Here is an 18059-nt window from a genome sequence, read left to right as displayed (position 1 = left end):
AAATTCTTTAATTTGAGTATTAGAGTCTTAGATATCTCATTAGTAGTTCTTAATATATATAAGAGCATTGTTGTTCTTAGATATCAAACAAAAGGAGGAAGTCGATGAACTACAACGACGATGAGCCAATCCCTATATTGTTAGGTAATTTTACTCAATCAAACTTTATTGTTATTATTTTTTAATTATTTTTTTCAAATTTTAGTGAAGTTATAAAAAAAATTCGATAATTTATCCACTTATATTAATTTGGGCAAATATTTTATTGTCAAATGTACAAGTTTTATCGTAAGAACCAGCTATATGGCCAAACTTTTGGGCTAAAGTAGCTCGGCCTAAATGGCAACCAACGGGGCCATGCCTTAGGCACGACGGGCCATCGAGCTTATTACAAAGACTGTGGCACCTAGGTACAACACGACATTACGGCCCAACTGATCGAGGATTTGAACATGAGACTCGTGACTTTGTTAGACTATTTAAACAAACTAAGTCATTTTCGCAACATTTACCTGTTCTTATTTAACAATTTGATCATCCTTCTCAAGATATATGTATAGCGGCACCAACATCGGACTGATGGGATTGGATACGGGGGACCAAAGATGTGGAGTTGATATAGTCGCGGTATTGGATGTGAGTGGAAGTATGAGCGGAAAAAAGTTGGAGAAGCTAAAAACAGCAATGAAGTTTTTGGTGAAGAAACTGAGCCCTATTGATCGTTTGTCAATCGTCACGTTCTCAAGGGATGCAAGGAGGTTGTGCCCATTGACTGTAATGCATAAGGATGGACAAGCCAATATTGAGATGCTAATCAATAAGTTAAGAGCTTCTGGCGGTACAAATATCACGCCAGGCCTACAAATAGCCTCGAGTATGTTGGCCGAACGTAAACAACAGGAGGGGCGTACATCAGCTATCATGCTTATGTCCGATGGTGCACTATCTTCGAGGTGTGTTCACCCTTCTACAGTTGACGTTTCTGGTGTCCCCGTTCACACTTTTGGTCTCGGTAAAGATCATGATAGCCAGGTGTGTATTGTCTAAGCATCAATTTATTCTTAATTATTGCACATTTTTCGCTGAAACGCGTATGGCAACATGACGGAATTGACATTGTATTTCTTCCTATAAAGCTGCTTCAAGAGATAGCAAGCAGAAGCGACAAGGGAACTTATTCGATTGCCGATGTGGAAGGATCAGACTCGGCGAGCTTGAATATAGCCTTTTCATCATGTCTGGCGGGGCTCCTTAGTAGTGTTGTACAAGACTTGGAGCTGACCATAATACAAATGGAATCAGAAATCCAGGAATTGCGAGCAGGGAATTACGATCAGGCCCGTGTTAATGAATCTGTTGTGATTTCATTTGGAAATCTTTACAACCACGAGAAACGTAACACCACCGTGTTTCTAAGTCTTCCCGCTGTTCAAGTTCGAACGGCTATTGATATTGTCCAAGTCACCTTCTCCTACAGGTACCTTTTACTCCTTCCATTTTCCTGTAAACAGTTGGACTAACTGAGACTTTTTCGTGCGGAAAAAGAATACAGACACTTGCTTAAAATGCCTTAGAAAAGTGTGATTGTGTGCAGGCCAAGCGGTGGTGGGGCTTTGATTAAATCTGCGCCCATAACGGCCACTGTGTCCCGCACGAGTTCACCGGTGACAGTAGACGACCCAGTCGAGGTAGGCAACGAGGTTGCACGTGGAGATATTGTTGCTGCAATGCAAACCGCTAGAAAACAAGCTGATGCAAAGGACTTTGACGAAGCTATGAAAACTCTTGACAACGCGGGGAAATCAATAGACAATCTTAACCGCGATGCAGACGAATTAATCAAGGCATTGAATCATGAGGTGCAAGAGTTTTTGAGGTTGATCAAGAACCCACGCACTTATAGAGAGGGTTGTGCATTCGCTCTGTCATCCGAACTGTCCCATAACCTGCAACGGTTTGCAGTGAGAGGAGACGCAACCCAGCTACTCACATTTGCCATACCTCTAGCCGTTCTGTTTGCCAATCAAGCCATAGAATTTGAAAAGAACATTGACATTGAAGTGAGCCAATATTCCAATAATATCGTAACACCAAAAAAATGCTCCAATAATATCGAAGTAAGCTGTCGTCGTCTCTTGTTTTCTGTTTTTGTTTCCCACTTTCCTTTATTAATTTTCCTTAATTCACTCAGCGTTGTATAATAATTCTGACCCGACATAATCTGAAATCTTGATAAACCGAACAAACCTAACTAGTATCACTTATTCACTTAGATATCCCATTAGTTCATAATATATAAGAGCATTCTTGTTCATAGATATCAAACAAAATGGGGAGGATGTCGACGAACTACGACGATGACGAGCCAATCCCTGTACCATCAGGTATTTTTAGTCAATTAAATGCTTTAATATTAATTTTTTAACGTTTTTCGATGAAAATCAGGAATTTTAGTCAATTAAACAAACTAAGTAGTCACTTTCACAAGATTTACTTGTTCTTATTTAACAATTTAACCATCCTTTCCTCAAATTACATGTATAGGGGTACCAACATTATCAGATGGCCTCGGACCAGCAAAAATAGTGCAAAATATATTCAGTAAGGCAGATTCTCCGTTAGAGAAAAACGACTATAGTTTGGTAGTGGAACTGATGGGATTGGATACGGGGGAGCAAATATATGGAGTTGATATAATCGCGGTATTGGATATGAGTGGAAGTATGAGCGGAAAAAAGTTGGAGAAGCTAAAAACAGCGATGAAGTTCTTGGTGAAGAAACGAAGCCCGATTGATCGTTTATCAATCGTCACGTTCTCACTGGATGCGAGGAGGTTGTGCCCATTGACTGGAATGCATAAGGATGGACAAACCAATATTGAGATGCTAATCAATAACTTAGATGCTGATGGCGGTACAAATATCACACCAGGCCTACAAACAGCTTTAACTATGTTGGTCCAACGTAGACAACACGAGGGGCGTACATCAGCTATCATGCTTATGTCTGATGGCGAACTATCTCCGAGTTGTGATCACCCTTCTACTGTTGACGTCTCAGGTGTCCCTGTTTACACTTTTGGTCTCGGTAGGTATCATGATAGCCAGGTGTGTTTTGTCTAAGCACCGCACTTTGCACATCTCTTATTCAATTTAATCTTAAATTTTTAATATTTCACATTTTTCACTGAAACACGTATGGCAACATGACGGAATTGACATTGTATTTAATTTCTTCTTATAAAGCTGCTTCAAGAGATAGCAAGCAGAAGCGACAAGGGAACTTATTCGATTGCAGATGTGGAAGGATCAAACTCGGCGAGTTTGAATATAGCATTTGCATCATGTCTGGCGGGGCTCCTTAGCGTGGTTGTACAAGACTTGGAGCTGACCATCACACAAAAGGAATCGGAACTCCATGAAGTGTGTGCAGGGAGTTATGATCAGACCCGTGTTAATGAATCTGTTACGATTTCATTTGGGAATCTTTACCACCGTGAGAAACTCAACACCACCGTGTTTCTTAGTCTTCCCGCCATTCAAGATGGAACGGATAGTGATATCCTCGAAGTCACCTACTCCTACAGGTACCATTTATTCCGTCTATCTTCCCACAAAACAAATAGACTCGTTGAGACTTTTTTCGTTTAAAATGCGTTGGGTAAGTGCTATTGCGTGCAGGCCAAGCGGTGGGGGAGCTTTGATTAAATCTGCGCCTATAACGGCTACTGTGACCCGCACGAGTTCACCGGTGACAGTAGACGACCCAGTCGAGGTGGGCAACGAGATTGCACGTGGAGATACTGCTGCTGCAATGCAGTCCGCCAGAAAACAGGCTGACGCCAATGACTTCGATGGAGCTATGAAAACTCTTGAATATGCAGGGAAATTACTAGACAATCTAAACCGTGAGGTAGATGAGTTAGTAAAGGCATTGAAATATGAGGTGCAAGAGTTCTCGAGGTTGCTCAACGACCCCCGGACTTATCTCAGAGAGGGTCGTGCATTCGCTCTGTCATCCGAACTGTCTCATAACCTGCAACGGTTTGCAGCAAGAGGGGACGCAACTCAATTACTCGCACTTGCCATACCACTTGCCGTTCCGTTTACCAATCAAGCCATAGAATTTGATCAGAACCTTAATATCGAAGTGCCCTCGGCTGACGAAGATATGAGGAAAGTTGCTGAACAAACTGCAAAATTGGATAAAGCTGCTGAGGAAGAAAAGAAGGAACTTGATGAACAAGAATAAGCCATTGATGTCATAGTTGCTGAAGAAGAAAAGAAGAAAGCCGCTATTAATAATTGTAATTGTGTTGTTCATTAACAATTTTATGTAATTTTATCAAAACAAAATTGGTGAAAATGTCCATCATGTCTTTAGAGAGATGGCTCTGCTTAGGTTTTTTATTGAAATTTATTTGAACATGACGTCTGATACGGAGTATATACGTATCGTACATTCATTTCGATATTCGGCCCTGTTCTTTTGAACTTAATTTTAGCTCATTTCAGTTCAGTTCAGCTTCAGTTTGGTTCAGCTCTTCTCTTCTCTTCACAAAATTGACTATTAATTCAGTTCTGCTCTATTAAATTCAGTCCAGTTCAGCTCCATTAAGTTCCGTTCAGACAGTTTCAGGCCAAAAGACAAGTCCTTAATAAGACGAAACAATTCAACACAATGAACACATAATATTACACTCGACAATTCTTATGAATGCGATGCGCTACAGTTGGTTGGAGCGGTAAACAGTGGTAGGATGACGAGTTACCCTTGGAGTCTAGTTGCGAGTCTAGTTGCCGAAGATGTGGTTGTTTTTCTTTCAACTTTTGTCACTAATAGTTGTGTTCATGTTAAACACTTAAACGTGGGAGACACGCCTTAGCTCATTTTTAGCTAGGATGTGCTCAACGACCGGAGAAGAAGTTTGTACTATGACCGATATCCAGCAAGCCGTCTTGGCTCTTTCGGATCACAAATTCTCATTGAAGACATGACATATCCGTCACAAGCTTGTGACGGATACCATTTTACCTCACAATGTACCCACTTTTTCTCTCTCTGCAACACTATTCATGTGGTCCCCTTTCTCCACTAATCCATTTTGTTACCATTTTATCTCACAAAATATCCGCCACAAATGGTAACCCGTCACAAGAGAGACCAATTGCTTTCGGATTTAGATATGCTATGAAATTTCACTTTTAACTGATTGATTACTCCGTAACTCGGAAAGAAAAACATAAAGTTTCGGTATAATTCGAAGTCATGGTGGCAGAAACAACATAGAAACCGATTCACTAATAACCATAAGAAATTTAAAATGAAATAATTATATACAAGTTGGAATGTAAACACCCACGCACCAAAACTTTATAATGTTTGAAACAAAAATCAAATTTAATTTAGTATAACTTGGGACCTTCACTTGAAATTTCAATCAAAGCAAACATCCACCATGAACACTTCTACTAAATCTGCTAATATATTCAGATATATAAGTAAAATCTGTCAATCCAATCTGTCATTTATAATCTGTTTAACGATATATTTCTGATAATAATAATAATAATAATCTGCTGAGAATCAAAGAGAGCCGAATACTTTTCTCCAAATATTTTATTTAACTCTAATTTATTACTATTACTTCGATTATTTTCAGTATTTATTTATGCATTTCTTATTTCGTATTTTTATATAGAGACATTATATTGTACTTCAGCTTATCTATATTTACGCCTACATGCAAGGGCGGATCTAGGGGGCCCGGGTGTGCACGTGCCCACCATAACCTCTTAGAAATAAATGTTTATTAGTAACATAATTGTGCAGCAATCTATAGGAGATCATGTCTTTTATTGTTGTTTTAAATTTAGCCAAAAAATTTAAACTGAATTTTTTGTTATATGGGCTTTGCCCATCAGCCCCTTCAGCCCATGTCTTTTATTGTTGTTTTAAATTTAGCCAAAAAATTGTTAGCAACAAAAAGAGTGAAAGTAAAGAAATCAGAAAAAGGATTGGTAGAAAAACTCTCTCTAGGGTTTGCCTATGAGGGTTCCACCTGGACGCCGTTCCTGATCTTCCTTGATCTCGAGGCGTTTTTCTCCTCTTTTTCGGTGTTTGGGAATTCTATTTTGCGGTTGCTTTTGTCAGTTACCATCTGTGAAGTTGCTTTACTCATTTTTTTTGGAGTTTTTAGGGTTACAAGCTTTCTTTTTCAAGGAAAATTCATGAGGGAAGGTGAGATTAGGGCACAAAAAAACAAATCAATTATGAGGGAGGATGAAACTAGGGCACAAAATTACGGAACAGAACTGAACGCAGATAATTATGTATGGGAAGCAGAGGACGCGCAGGGCAGTTCGAAGGAGACGTTTATCCTGCTTGGTCGAATTTGGTCGATAAAGGCTATCAACGTTAAAGCAGCAATCGACACTATGGCTAAGGTATGGCAATCAAAAGGTACTGTTGTGGCTAATGTTTTGGATGTGAAGGAAAGGATTTTTGTATTCAAATTTGAGGATGAAAAGGATAGATCGAAAGTGATTGAGGGTCAACCTTGGCATTTCGATAAATTTATCTGGTGTTTTAACGAACCTAGCGGGGAAGGAAAGCTCTCAGACACCCCTTTATTTCATGTGCCTCTGTGGGTTAGGGTTTATGACCTTCCTCTTAGGGGAAGAACAAATGAAGCCAATATCAAATATTTGGGGTCACAACTAGGGCAATATGTGGGAATGGAGGAATCTTCGACCCCAGAGATTGAAAGAGCGGTTAGAATAAGGGTGGTGCATGATGTAAGGAAGCCTCTGAAGAAGGTGGTAGGGGTTCGTATGGCTCAGGGCAGGTGGGTGGAGTTCAAAGTGAAATATGAGCGCCTTCCTATCTTCTGCTATGGGTGTGGGATCTTTGGGCATGGGGAGAAGGACTGCGAGGAGGGACCCTATGAGGAGGGGGAGCTGCAATATAGCGAGGAGCTTAGGGCATCGCCAAGGAAACCTGTAAAGACTGTGGTGGAGAGGAGTACTGGGGGAGGGAGAGCGCTGGGTGGGGAGATGGAGAATGAGTTTCAGAAAAGAGAGGAGGAAGCAGTGCAATGTCTTATTGACAAGTTACAAAATATTGTTGTGAAGAGAAGGGAGAAAAGCAGCTCGGCTCGAAGGCAGGTTGTGGAAGGGAGTGTTGTTGAGGATGGTGATGAGGGGGGTGGGAAGCAGGTTTCTGGGATGATGACGGAGGGGGGAGAAAGTGCGGCTGGCTGGAGAGGGGGGCAAGGTGCAGGAGAAGCTGATGATGTTGGAGGTGAAGGGACAGAACACGGGGGAGGTGTTTGTGTGGTAAATAGGGGCAGTGAAAGTGAAGGAAGGATCAACGAGGGACGTGGGAGTACCTGGATTCGTCTGGGAAGGACCAAGGAGGGTGGTGGAAATGTGGATGCTAGCATTAGTCTGGGAAAACGAGACAGAGAGGAGAAAATTGATGACGGGATAGCTGTTGGAAAAAGATTGAAATTGAGCATGGGTGTAAGTTCACCTGAGGCGGAGGTTGAGGGCGCTCAACCCCGCCGGGCATCATGAGTCTTTTGAGCCTTAACTACCGGGGCTTGGGCAACCCTGAGGTAGTAGGCGGATTACGAAACCTTCTTAGGAAGGAAGCCCCTGCTATAGCTTTTTTGTGCGAAACGAAGCTTAGCAGTATGGAGTTTGGTAGAGTTCGGGCGTGCTTAAATAATTATGATGGGATGGAGGTGGATAGTGCCGGAAGGTCGGGGGGTCTTGCACTTATGTGGAGGAAGGAAATAGGGTGTACGCTGAGGTCTGCATCTTTGCATCATATAAATGTGGAGGTGACTTGGAATGATAAAGGTTGGAGATTTACTGGGTTTTACGGGTGGCCTGCTATAGGTGATAGGCATTTATCGTGGCAGTTGCTACGACTGTTGGGTGAAGATTATGATGGCCCTTGGATATGTATGGGGGATTTCAATGAAATCTTGTACGCTACAGAGATGAAGGGTGGAGTAAGGGCGCAGTGGCAGATGAACAACTTCAGGGAAGCCGTAGATGAATGTGGGCTGAGAGATGTGAGCTTTGATGGCTATGCTTTCACCTACGATAATGGGCAAGCGGATGAGGCGAATAGGCAATGTCGGTTGGATAGAGCTATTGGGAACGAGGCGTGGTTCGATTTGTTCCCTTATGCCAGGGTCGAACATTTTGTTAGAGAATGGTCTGACCATTCTCCAATAAAGCTACGGCTAGAGGGTATGAGGGGCCAGAGAGAAGGGAAGAAATTATTTCGTTTTGAGCAGTTGTGGATTGGAGAGGAGGGATGTGAGGATGCTATACGTTTGGCTTGGGGAGGTGGGCATGAGGATATCATGGGAAGACTGCAAAGATGTGGGGAGGAGTTGCTTGCATGGAAGGGAGTTAGTATAGGAAAGATTGTAAGGGATGTCCAAAAAAAGAGAAAGCGACTGAGTGTGATCAATGAGGGGGAGAGGACGGCTGCTTTGTTAGAAGAGCGAAAATGCTTGGTCCGGGATATCTCGAAGCTACTTAAGCAAGAGGAACTCTTTTGGCGACAACGGTCGAGGGCTATATGGCTGAAAGAAGGTGATAAAAACACAAAATACTTTCACCGGAAAGCAACCCAACGTAAACAAAAAAATACAATTAGGTCCCTAATTGATGATCTGGGAGTTTGCCGTACGGGGGATGTACACATTGAGCGAGTAGCTTGTGAGTATTTCGAGATGTTGTTCAAGACTGGCGAACCATGCAATTTTGAAGACGTGCTGGAAGGGGTGGCGGGAAGAGTCACGGATACTATGAACAATGTGTTTCGGGCTGAGTATACGGAGGAGGAAGTTATCCGTGCCCTGGAACAAATGCACCCAGCTAAGGCTCCGGGACCGGATGGTATGAACGGGATGTTTTATCAGACATATTGGAATATTGTGGGACCGGCGGTTTTGAAGACTGTTCTCGGGGTGTTACGAGGTGACCCAATGCCTAGAGGGATTAATAAAACATTTATAGTCCTTATCCCGAAGGTGAAGAGCCCGGAGAAGATGGGAGAGTTTAGACCCATTAGTCTTTGCAATGTGGTCTATAAACTTGTCTCAAAAGTCCTTGCGAATAGATTGAAAGAGGTGTTGGGAGATATAGTCTCGGAGAATCAGAGCGCATTTACCCCGGGTAGACTGATTACTGATAATATTCTCATAGCCTTTGAAGTCTTTCACCATATGAAGAATACGCGTAGGGGTGATGGGCATATGGCTCTCAAGCTCGATATGGCCAAAGCATATGATAGGGTGGAATGGACCTTCCTTGAAAAGGTTTTGGAGTGCATGGGGTTTGATGAGAAGTGGGTTAACCGGGTGATGTTATGTGTTCAGACGGTGTCTTTTGCTGTGCTTATTAACGGCAAACCATCGAGAGAATTTCGACCCAGCAGGGGCTTACGCCAGGGGGATCCTTTGTCCCCGTATCTCTTTATTTTATGTGCGGAAGTGCTCTCGAGTTTAATGCGAAAGGCGGTGGAGGAGAAGACGATACATGGGATTAAAATTGCTCATGAGGCGCCCATGATTTCTCACCTTTTGTTTGCAGATGATAGCTTGTTCTTTATGAAGGCTAATGTTGCGGAAGTGCGTGTGGTAAAAGGTATACTCACTGCCTATGAAAAAGCTTCGGGGCAGCTGGTAAACTTTGATAAAACAACAGTGTCCTTTAGCCGGGGTACCGCGGGTAATACAAAGGAGCTGGTTGTGCAGGAATTGGGGGTTCGGGTTGTCGATAATCCGGGTAAATACCTAGGCCTCCCAACTATTATTGGCCACTCTAAACAAGCTCTTACTGCTTTACTTCGAGACAAGTTAAGTAAGAAATTGCAAGGATGGCGAGGGATGTTGCTTTCGAAGGCCGGTAGAGAAGTGTTGATAAAGGCAGTTGCCCAATCAATCTCTACATATGCGATGAGTGTCTTCAAGCTCCCGAGCAATTTTTGTGAGGAATTGCGGTCCTTGGTCTCGAATTTCTGGTGGGGTACAAATAATGGGAAAAAGAAAATCCCCTGGATTGCGTGGCACAAGCTTTGTAGGTCGAAGATGATGGGTGGACTTGGATTCCGAGACTTCCACAAATTCAATATGGCTATGCTCGGGAAACAAGCATGGAGGTTAGTGACTGAGACGGACTCTCTTTTGGCTCGGCTTCTAAGGGCCAAATATCATATAGGCAAATCGTTCATGAAAGCGGAGTTGGGTCGTAATCCGAGCTATACCTGGAAGGGAATTTGGGAGGCGAAAGAGGTGGTGAAGAGAGGGGGTATTCGAAGGGTGGGAAATGGGCAGGGAACGAAGGTTTGGGGTGACCCTTGGATAAGAAGCTCAAATTCGGGTCAAGTGTTGTCTCCTAGAGTGGTAGGACAGGAAGACATGGTGGTAGCTGAGTTGTTTCGCGCTGATGGGTCGGGTTGGGATAGACACAAGGTACGATCTCTTTTCTTACCTTTTGAACAGGACACGATTTTGAGTATGCGTGTTAGCGGTGCGGGGATGGAGGATACATGGTGTTGGAGGATGGAGAAAGATGGGAACTACTCTGTTCGCTCTGCTTATCGGCTGCTCATGAATGGGGAAGGAGGGGAGCAGGGACCGTCTGACTACACTCGTGAAAAGTGGTTGTGGAAGGGGATTTGGAGTGCGGATGTTTTACCCCGTGTTAAGAGCTTCTTTTGGCAGCTATGCAACGATTCAATTCCCACAAAAAGCAATTTAGCAAGACGAGTCCAGAGTATTGATCCGGTTTGTCCGATTTGCAGGTGTGAAATCGAAACTTGCCTTCATCTTATTAAGGGATGTGGTTGGGTGGGTGGGTTTTGGGATGGGTTGGGTGTGGAGCCAAAGATGGAAGACGGGCATGAGCGGGTGAGGGAGTGGGTGGAAGATGTGTGGAGGGAGATGGGGGTAGAGGAGAGAGGGAAGCTCATGATGGGGTGTTGGGCTATTTGGGAAGCTCGGAACAATTGGGTGTTTGAGGAGCGTCGGGTGAATGCGTGGGTTGTGGTTCGGAGGGTGGAAGAACTGATGGCGGAAATGAAGGAGGTGACCACGAATAATGGGGGTCAGATGATAGGCGGAGGTGCTAGGGTAGGGGCTGGTATGGGGATGTCTAGCCGTGGCAGGGGAGCTGAAGGGAGGAGTAGGGGACGCCTTGGTGAGGGGTGTATGAGGATCATGTGTGACGCAGGGGTTAAGGAAGGATGGGGTATGGGGTTAGGGGTAGCGTGTTGGGACGGAGATGGCGAGGTGCAATGGGCTATGGCGGAAAGACGAAGAGAGATGGTGGAGGTGGAAGAAGCTGAGGCTGAAGCCGTGTTGGAAGGGATGAAGGAGGCCGCGAAGAGGGGAGTTCATAAGCTATGGGTTGAGAGCGATTGCAAAACCGTCATTGAATGCTTGCAAGATGGAAGATCGGGACGAAGCTACCTATTCTTGATCGTGGAGGAGATCAGAAGACTCAAGGGAAGATTTGATAGTGTTGTGTGGCGACATGTTAATCGTAATTGTAATCGAGTAGCACATGGCTTAGCTCATTTCTCTAATTCGGTCGATGGTAGGACAGTTTGGGAAGCTTGCCTTCCGTGTAATTTGCTTTCGTTGAATATGGAAATCTAATTCCCTTTGGGGACTTCAAAAAAAAAAAAAAAAAAAAAAATTGTTAGCAACAAGATTTAAACTCCAAACGTCAAGATAATATACCAATTAGATGACCATTGAACCACTCGTACTTAATGCTTATTATGTATTAGAATGTTATATATCCTATAAAAAGTAAATATAATGAAAGCTACTCCATTTTGGAGAAAAAATCAACCTAAAACATTATTTGTTAGAAAAAATATCGATCTAACCAATTTTTTGTCAATTGTTTTTTTTACTTTCTACAACATTAGTTTAGAAAAAAAAAATTCAAAATATTAAAATGTTCTTGAAGATAAAAATAGTGTATTGAATTTTTTTTTGGTGTTCCCCTTATACGAAATTCCTGCGGCCGCCCCTGTCTACATGTATTTATGCTTATATGAATTTACGCTACTTCAAATTCGAGTAATTTTAATATGATTTATTCGCTCTTAAATTTTTGTAATCTATTTTTATTTAATTGTATGTTAATTACATTTAAAAGGTATTTATCTTAACCAATCTGTTCCGGGTGTAATTCCAGAGCAGATATTTGTTACCACTCGTAGCTTGTAGAATGATGTCCTTGCTTGAATCCTCCTCTCGGTCTCCTGAAACGATGAACAAACTGAGGGCTCGGCTTTGGACCGAGCGAACTCACTCCGACGCTCAAGTCAGTAAACTTAAGAGATAAGTTGTTGTTACTTGGCTAAATGTGTATTGTAGAGAGATAAGGAAGATATTACCAGATGAATAGTGATTCTTAGGTTAGATTGTGGATCCTTTCCTCAATGAGGGTTGAGGAGTATTTATAGACTTTCACCTTTTGTCACGTAGTGGCCAAGTGGCCAAGTGGCTAGCAGGTGGAAAGACCGTTCTACCCTCGGCCGATGGACCTATGGCAGGCCGGCCGAGGGACCTTGGATATGAGTACGCGGGTATGTGCCCCGGCTGGCTAGTTGTCTGGCCGTGACCCAAGTGACAGGCCGATGGGCTGCATCGGCTAGGCTGTCTAAGTTGTTGACTTGCTGTGGATATCTTTGACCTTGCTCGATATGTTGACTTGGTCAGCGGTGCAGAATATGCCCCATCAATTTGCCCCCAGCGTAGTCTATGCCGTGGTATGGGCTCCGATGTATGTTGAGCGTATATTCTGCGCAAGTAATTTTGCAAAATTTTTCTGCATCGGCTTCTTCTACTGCTCCGGCTTCTTCTACCTCGCCCTGGTTCTGCCTAGGCCGTATCGGTTCTGCTTAGGCCGTACCATATCCCCCCTCCACATGGATGCGTAAAGGGCATCCGATGTGGAAAAGAAAGTGACGCTGGCCGAGACCAGGGTTGAGAGTGCCGGTTGTTTTTGATTGCCCCCGGCCGGTGCTACCTAGCTTGGTTGATTATGTGGCCGGCGGAGAACAGATGCTTGGGAATTCGTTGAGGAAGATGAATAGGCAAGGAGATATGAATGGGCGTGTTGAAGACGCTTGGTCACTGTTGCATTGATTGACGTTCAACTGTTACAACGATTGACATTCCGTGGTTGCATGTCCGACACGTGTCTGTTTGCTGATTGGCTGACGCTTCATGGGCTGTGCCCTGATTGGTCCTTCTTCGTGGGCTTTTCCCTATAAATAGGGCAGTTATTCCGTGAAATTGGCCACCAATTTCATTCTCCAAAATTTTCCTCTCTAAAATTTCAAGGACTTCTTTTTCTTCTAATCTTCAGAGTCGTTACGTCGGCTAGTACTTTTCTTCAAGGTAAACAAATAATTTTTCTCAACTTTTAATTTTGTGAAGTTTTGTTATAAGCATGTCTTCTGCTGATGCCGGACCTAGTAAACCGGCGCCGGGGGGTTCCCCGTCGCGTCTTGATGAAGAGGAGAAGCTAGACGTCATCCCGATAAGGTCTGGGGGCCCCAGGTCTCCTTCTCCTGAAGTTGATCCTCAAACTTTGGAGGAATGGGAGGATGACGATGATGTTGATGGTGACGGTGACGATTTCGGTGATGATGCTGAAAGGGCTCGTCCTAATGAGGGGAGGCAGTACGTTATGGATCACGGCGACGCCTGTAAGGTCCGCCTTGACCGTGCTTGGACCCATAAGTTCGCCAGTTGTTCCGGTGACACTCTTTTCGAGGGCCATTTCTTCTTTGGCAGGGGATACAAAATTGTTATCCCTGAGGAGGGTCAGGCCGTCTGTTGCCCTCCACCGGGTTGCACCGGCGTATACATGCGGCACTTGGAGTACGGGCTCCGGTTTCCGCTGAATGAATACGTTACGGCTATCATTAGAGCCATGAACGTTGTCGTTGCCCAACTGCACCCGTTGGCTATGAGGACCATAGTCGGCTTTGTCTGGTTTTGTCTCTTCAAGGGAGAAGCCCCAACGGTGAATCTATTCCGCCGGCTTCATCATCTCCGGCCATCAATCTCTGGTCGCGTCGGATGGTACAGTGTGCAAATGGAGCAGGGTTACGTCTCTGTTGACAAACTTACTTCTTGCAAGGACTGGAAAGATCGGTGGGTGTACGTTAAGGTGCCGGATGACTATCCGCTGCCCCGCTCCTTCCAGCACCAAGTTAATTTGCGGTGTGAGACTAAGGCGGAGCATGACAGATGGGTCACCCGGAAAAAGCTTAAGATGGATGCCAGCAAGGTCCCTCTTAAAGAGGATGAGAAGCTGGCGATGAGGCTTTTTTAGGCGGACAAGAGTGGGGTGCCGAAAAGATGGATTCCCCCAACGCAGATCATTCTTCAGGATGAGCCGCTCTGCCATGTCGGCCTCATACCGGCCCTAGCACAGGGTGAGTGGGGTCGGTGTGAGGCCCATCACCGCTCTCAATGTTCCTATTTCTCGAACTTCGATTTATTTCTTCTACTTAACTCTTGCTTTGTTTCCTTTGCAGACCACTTTGGACTGGACCTGTCTGAGGATATCCTCCGGAGAATGGGGCTGCACAAAGATAAGACCGTTGCTGACTTGCATCCCAAGGCTCTAGCCCATGACCGCAGGACGTCGCCGAATGATCTCATGGATCAGCAGCTGAAAGGCTTGAATGTGGTGGCGGCCCAGGCGAAGGTTGCTAGTAACGTGCCGCGCCATGCGCGGAAAACAAAGTCTTCGGCGGCGACGGCGTCGACATCAGTTCCACCTCCCATCCCCCCTGTTCAGAAGGAGACGGTGGAGATCGTTGATATCACCAATGGGGGGGACTCCGATGAGGAGGGATCTCCCCTTGTCCGTAAGAGAAAGGAGGCAGCCTCTACCGCTGCTGTTGCTTCTGCTGCTGTCAAGGAAATGCATCCTCCGGCCAAGAAGGCCAAGCATGGTACGGATCTATCCTGTGGCTCAGATTTAGCCGGTTCATAAGGCGCTCCTGATGACAGGCTCTCTGGTATGTCTATGCATGTTGACACTGATGCTTTCATTAAATTTTGTAGATCAGCCGCTATCGGCCGTCGCTCTTATTGAGCAGCAAGTGGAGGGGAACCCCGTGCAGGCTGGTGATCAAAACGTCACCATTGACTCTTCATCCCAGAAGGCTTCCCCCTCCCGACTGCAGGCTGGTGATCAAAACGTCACCACTGACTCTTCATCCCAGAAGGCTTCCCCCTCCCAGCTTGTAGCGGAAAGCGCGAGGTTGATCAAGAGGCTGGCGAGGTGGAACGAGCTGACCGGTGCTCATATTATAGAGCAGGAGAAAGCCGCGGCTCAATCCGTTCTTGAGCTTAATGCCGCTAAGAAGGTGGCCGTGAAGGTGAAGCTGGATCTCCTCAATGAGCAGAGGCTTAGGGGAGATGCTGAGAAGGCGCTCTTGGCTGAGAGAAAACTCAGGGAGGACGCTGAAAAGGAGGTCCTTGCTGAGAGAGCCAAGGCCGAGGCTGCGGCGGCCGAAGCTGCAAAGCTGCTGGAGAAGTGTGACCTTGTTCAGAGGCACGCCGACCTTTATTTCCAGCAGAGGAATGAATTCAGGGGCCAGTTTCAGATCCAGGGGAAGGTGATTCGGAGCAAGGAGGCCATCATCAGACAAAAGGAGGAGGACATTGAGATGCTCCAAACCGTCATGCTTCCTAACATGTGCGCCCAATACCGGGATCTGGCCGAAGAAGCTGCCAGGGAAGTGATTGGGGAGCTCTTCCCTCTTGATGGCTCCTTTCCGTGGGACAGATTTGACGAGCTGTTTGACGACAAGCTCGAAGCTAAGGAGAAAGCCGTGGAGGAAAAGGCCAAGGAGGAGGTGAGGGTGAAGATAGAGAAAGAGGTGGCCGCGGAGAAGGCAGCCCTTGCTGAGAGGGCTAAGGCGGCCAAGGAGGAAGCCGAGAGAATGAGGGCGGCTGAGGCTGCTGAGGCTAAGGCTGAGGCTGCTGAAACTGAGGCTGCTAGGAAAGCTGCTGGGTTGCCCATCAAAGAAGATGCTGCTACCGCTGCTGATGGCAAGCAGCAACAGGCATAGGGAGACGGGCGGTCGTCACCAGGCTCACCCGGCGTCTCGGATAGCTTCAGCTGTTCGGGAGCCAATTATTAAGCCCTTCCTCCCTGCCATCTTTTGGCGCTTCAAATGACATATTTGTAACTTTTTGCTTTTCTTTTCCCTGTATTTTGTACAACTTTGGTAGGTTGTGTTTTGGCTTATCCCTATGGGGACGGCCGTCGTCTGCATTCTCCTCACTTGTAACCTGTTATTATTTTTAATAAGAGTTCGTTTCTTCTGCCTCCGGCTTGACCGAGGTCTTTGCCTCATTTCTTTTTCTGAGTTGTCTTCTTACGCTAATAGTTGAGCATTTCAACTGTATTTAACGTTTTCACTTTGCCTCTGGCTTGGCCGAGGTCTTTTCTCGTCTTCGTCTGAGTTGTCCTCTTACGCTAATAGTTGAGCATCTCAACTGTATTTAACGTTTTCACTTTGCCTCTGGCTTGGCCGAGGTCTTTTCTCGTCTTCGTCTGAGTTGTCTTCTTACGTTATTAATTGAGCGTCTCTTTTGTTTCCGCCTCGGCCTGGCCGAGGCAGTCTAGAGTGCGTATCTCAACTGTGTAACGCTTCTAAGGCATTTTGATTGCTTTGACGTCTATCTCTCGATGGCGACTGCCGCTCTTGCCGGTGTGACAGTGTGAGCCGGCGTCTGTTTCTTGATAGAGACTGCCGTGGCGTCTACCACTTGGAGTGACTGCGACGGCGTCAAACCTCTTGGGGTGACTGCCGTGGCGTCTACTACTTGGGGTGACTGCGACGGCGCCTGTTTCTTGTTAGTGACTGCCGTGGCGTCTACCACTTGGAGTGACTGCGACGGCGTCAAACCTCTTGGGGTGACTGCCGTGGCGTCTACTACTTGGGGTGACTGCGACGGCGCCTGCTTCTTGTTAGTGACTGCCGTGGCGTCTACCACTTGGAGTGACTGCGACGGCGTCAAACCTCTTGGGGTGACTGCCGTGGCGTCTACTACTTGGGGTGACTGCGACGGCGCCTGCTTCTTGTTGGAGACTGCCGCTCTTGTCGGTGTGACAGTGTGAGCCGGTGTCTGCTTCTTGCTAGTGACTATGGGGGAAAATGGACACTTCGATGGAAGACTTGGACGATTTTTATTGAATATAAACATGCGTCGGGGTGCCCACAGCTGTCTTGGACACCTCCGCCGCTATACAAAGTTTTCCCGAGATTACCCGTGTCCTAATGGCTCATCAAAGGCACACCTTCCCAGTTAGCCGTCAGTCGCATCCATGAGGTCGCCTTCCTGCTGTAAGGATGGGCTTTTACCCTTCTCTGACTTCTTTGCCACTTTGAGGGATTGCATGTTGCATCCTCTGGCAGATATCTGGACGTTGACCACCTCGTCCTTCTCGTCCTTGGAGACGAGCTTATGCGCTTCCCCCCGGTCCGAGACATACAACAGTGTCAGGGCCCGGATGGACATCACCTGCGTCGGCCTCGCTCGAGTGACTCGACCTATGAGAACGTTGTAGGCGGACGAGCCGTCAATGACCACGAACTCGGCTAGGACATTCTTAGCCGCATTCCCTTCGCCGAACATCACCGGCGATCCCGATTGACCCGGGGGTACCAGGCCGGCCCCGGAGAAGGCGTACGGTGGATTGGTGCGGGGGCTCAAGTCCTTGACTTTCGAGACCGAGGTTGAGGAAGCACTCCCGAACATGATGTTCGTGTAGGCGCTGTGTCAATCAAGCACCTCTTGACCAGGTGGTTGGATATGTCCAAGTTGACTACAAGTGGGTCGCTGTGAGGGGCGATGACTCCCTCGTAGTCCTTCCTTCCAATAGTCATATCGGGGATGTTGGAAGCGGGGATCGCTGTGTTGGGCACAAAGTTGATGGCCTGATATAGCTCGTTCAGGTGCCGTTTGTGCCCATGAGCGG

At 46.0% G+C, this 18059-nt stretch overlaps 1 protein-coding gene across 1 annotated transcript; it reads left to right on the top strand.

Annotated features, from left to right (window-relative positions):
• The first annotated feature begins 579 nt into the window (after positions 1-579).
• On the top strand, positions 580-4251 carry LOC141655132 (uncharacterized). Its single transcript, XM_074462226.1, has 7 exons — positions 580-1032; positions 1137-1477; positions 1595-2060; positions 2318-2384; positions 2545-3107; positions 3246-3586; positions 3681-4251. The coding sequence occupies exons 1-7, from the start codon at positions 580-582 to the stop codon at positions 4249-4251; spliced, it is 2802 nt and encodes a 933-aa protein (XP_074318327.1).
• The last annotated feature ends 13808 nt before the right edge of the window (positions 4252-18059 follow it).

The sequence above is a fragment of the Silene latifolia genome, chromosome 5 (genome assembly GCF_048544455.1).
Source record: "Silene latifolia isolate original U9 population chromosome 5, ASM4854445v1, whole genome shotgun sequence".
In the NCBI taxonomy this organism is placed as follows: domain Eukaryota; kingdom Viridiplantae; phylum Streptophyta; class Magnoliopsida; order Caryophyllales; family Caryophyllaceae; genus Silene; species Silene latifolia.
The sequence above is the reverse complement of the archived record's forward strand: the minus strand, read 5'-3'. Positions and strand labels throughout refer to the sequence as shown.

What these genes read in the sequence shown, in the direction of transcription:
- LOC141655132 (XM_074462226.1), top strand. Translation starts at nt 580, where the DNA reads ATGGGATTGGATACGGGGGACCAAAGATGTGGAGTTGATATAGTCGCG. An exon ending in AAAAGAACATTGACATTGAA is followed by an intron (nt 2,061 to 2,317) that starts GTGAGCCAATAT and finishes TCTTGTTCATAG; the next exon opens with ATATCAAACAAAATGGGGAG. An exon ending in GAAGTCACCTACTCCTACAG is followed by an intron (nt 3,587 to 3,680) that starts GTACCATTTATT and finishes TATTGCGTGCAG; the next exon opens with GCCAAGCGGTGGGGGAGCTT.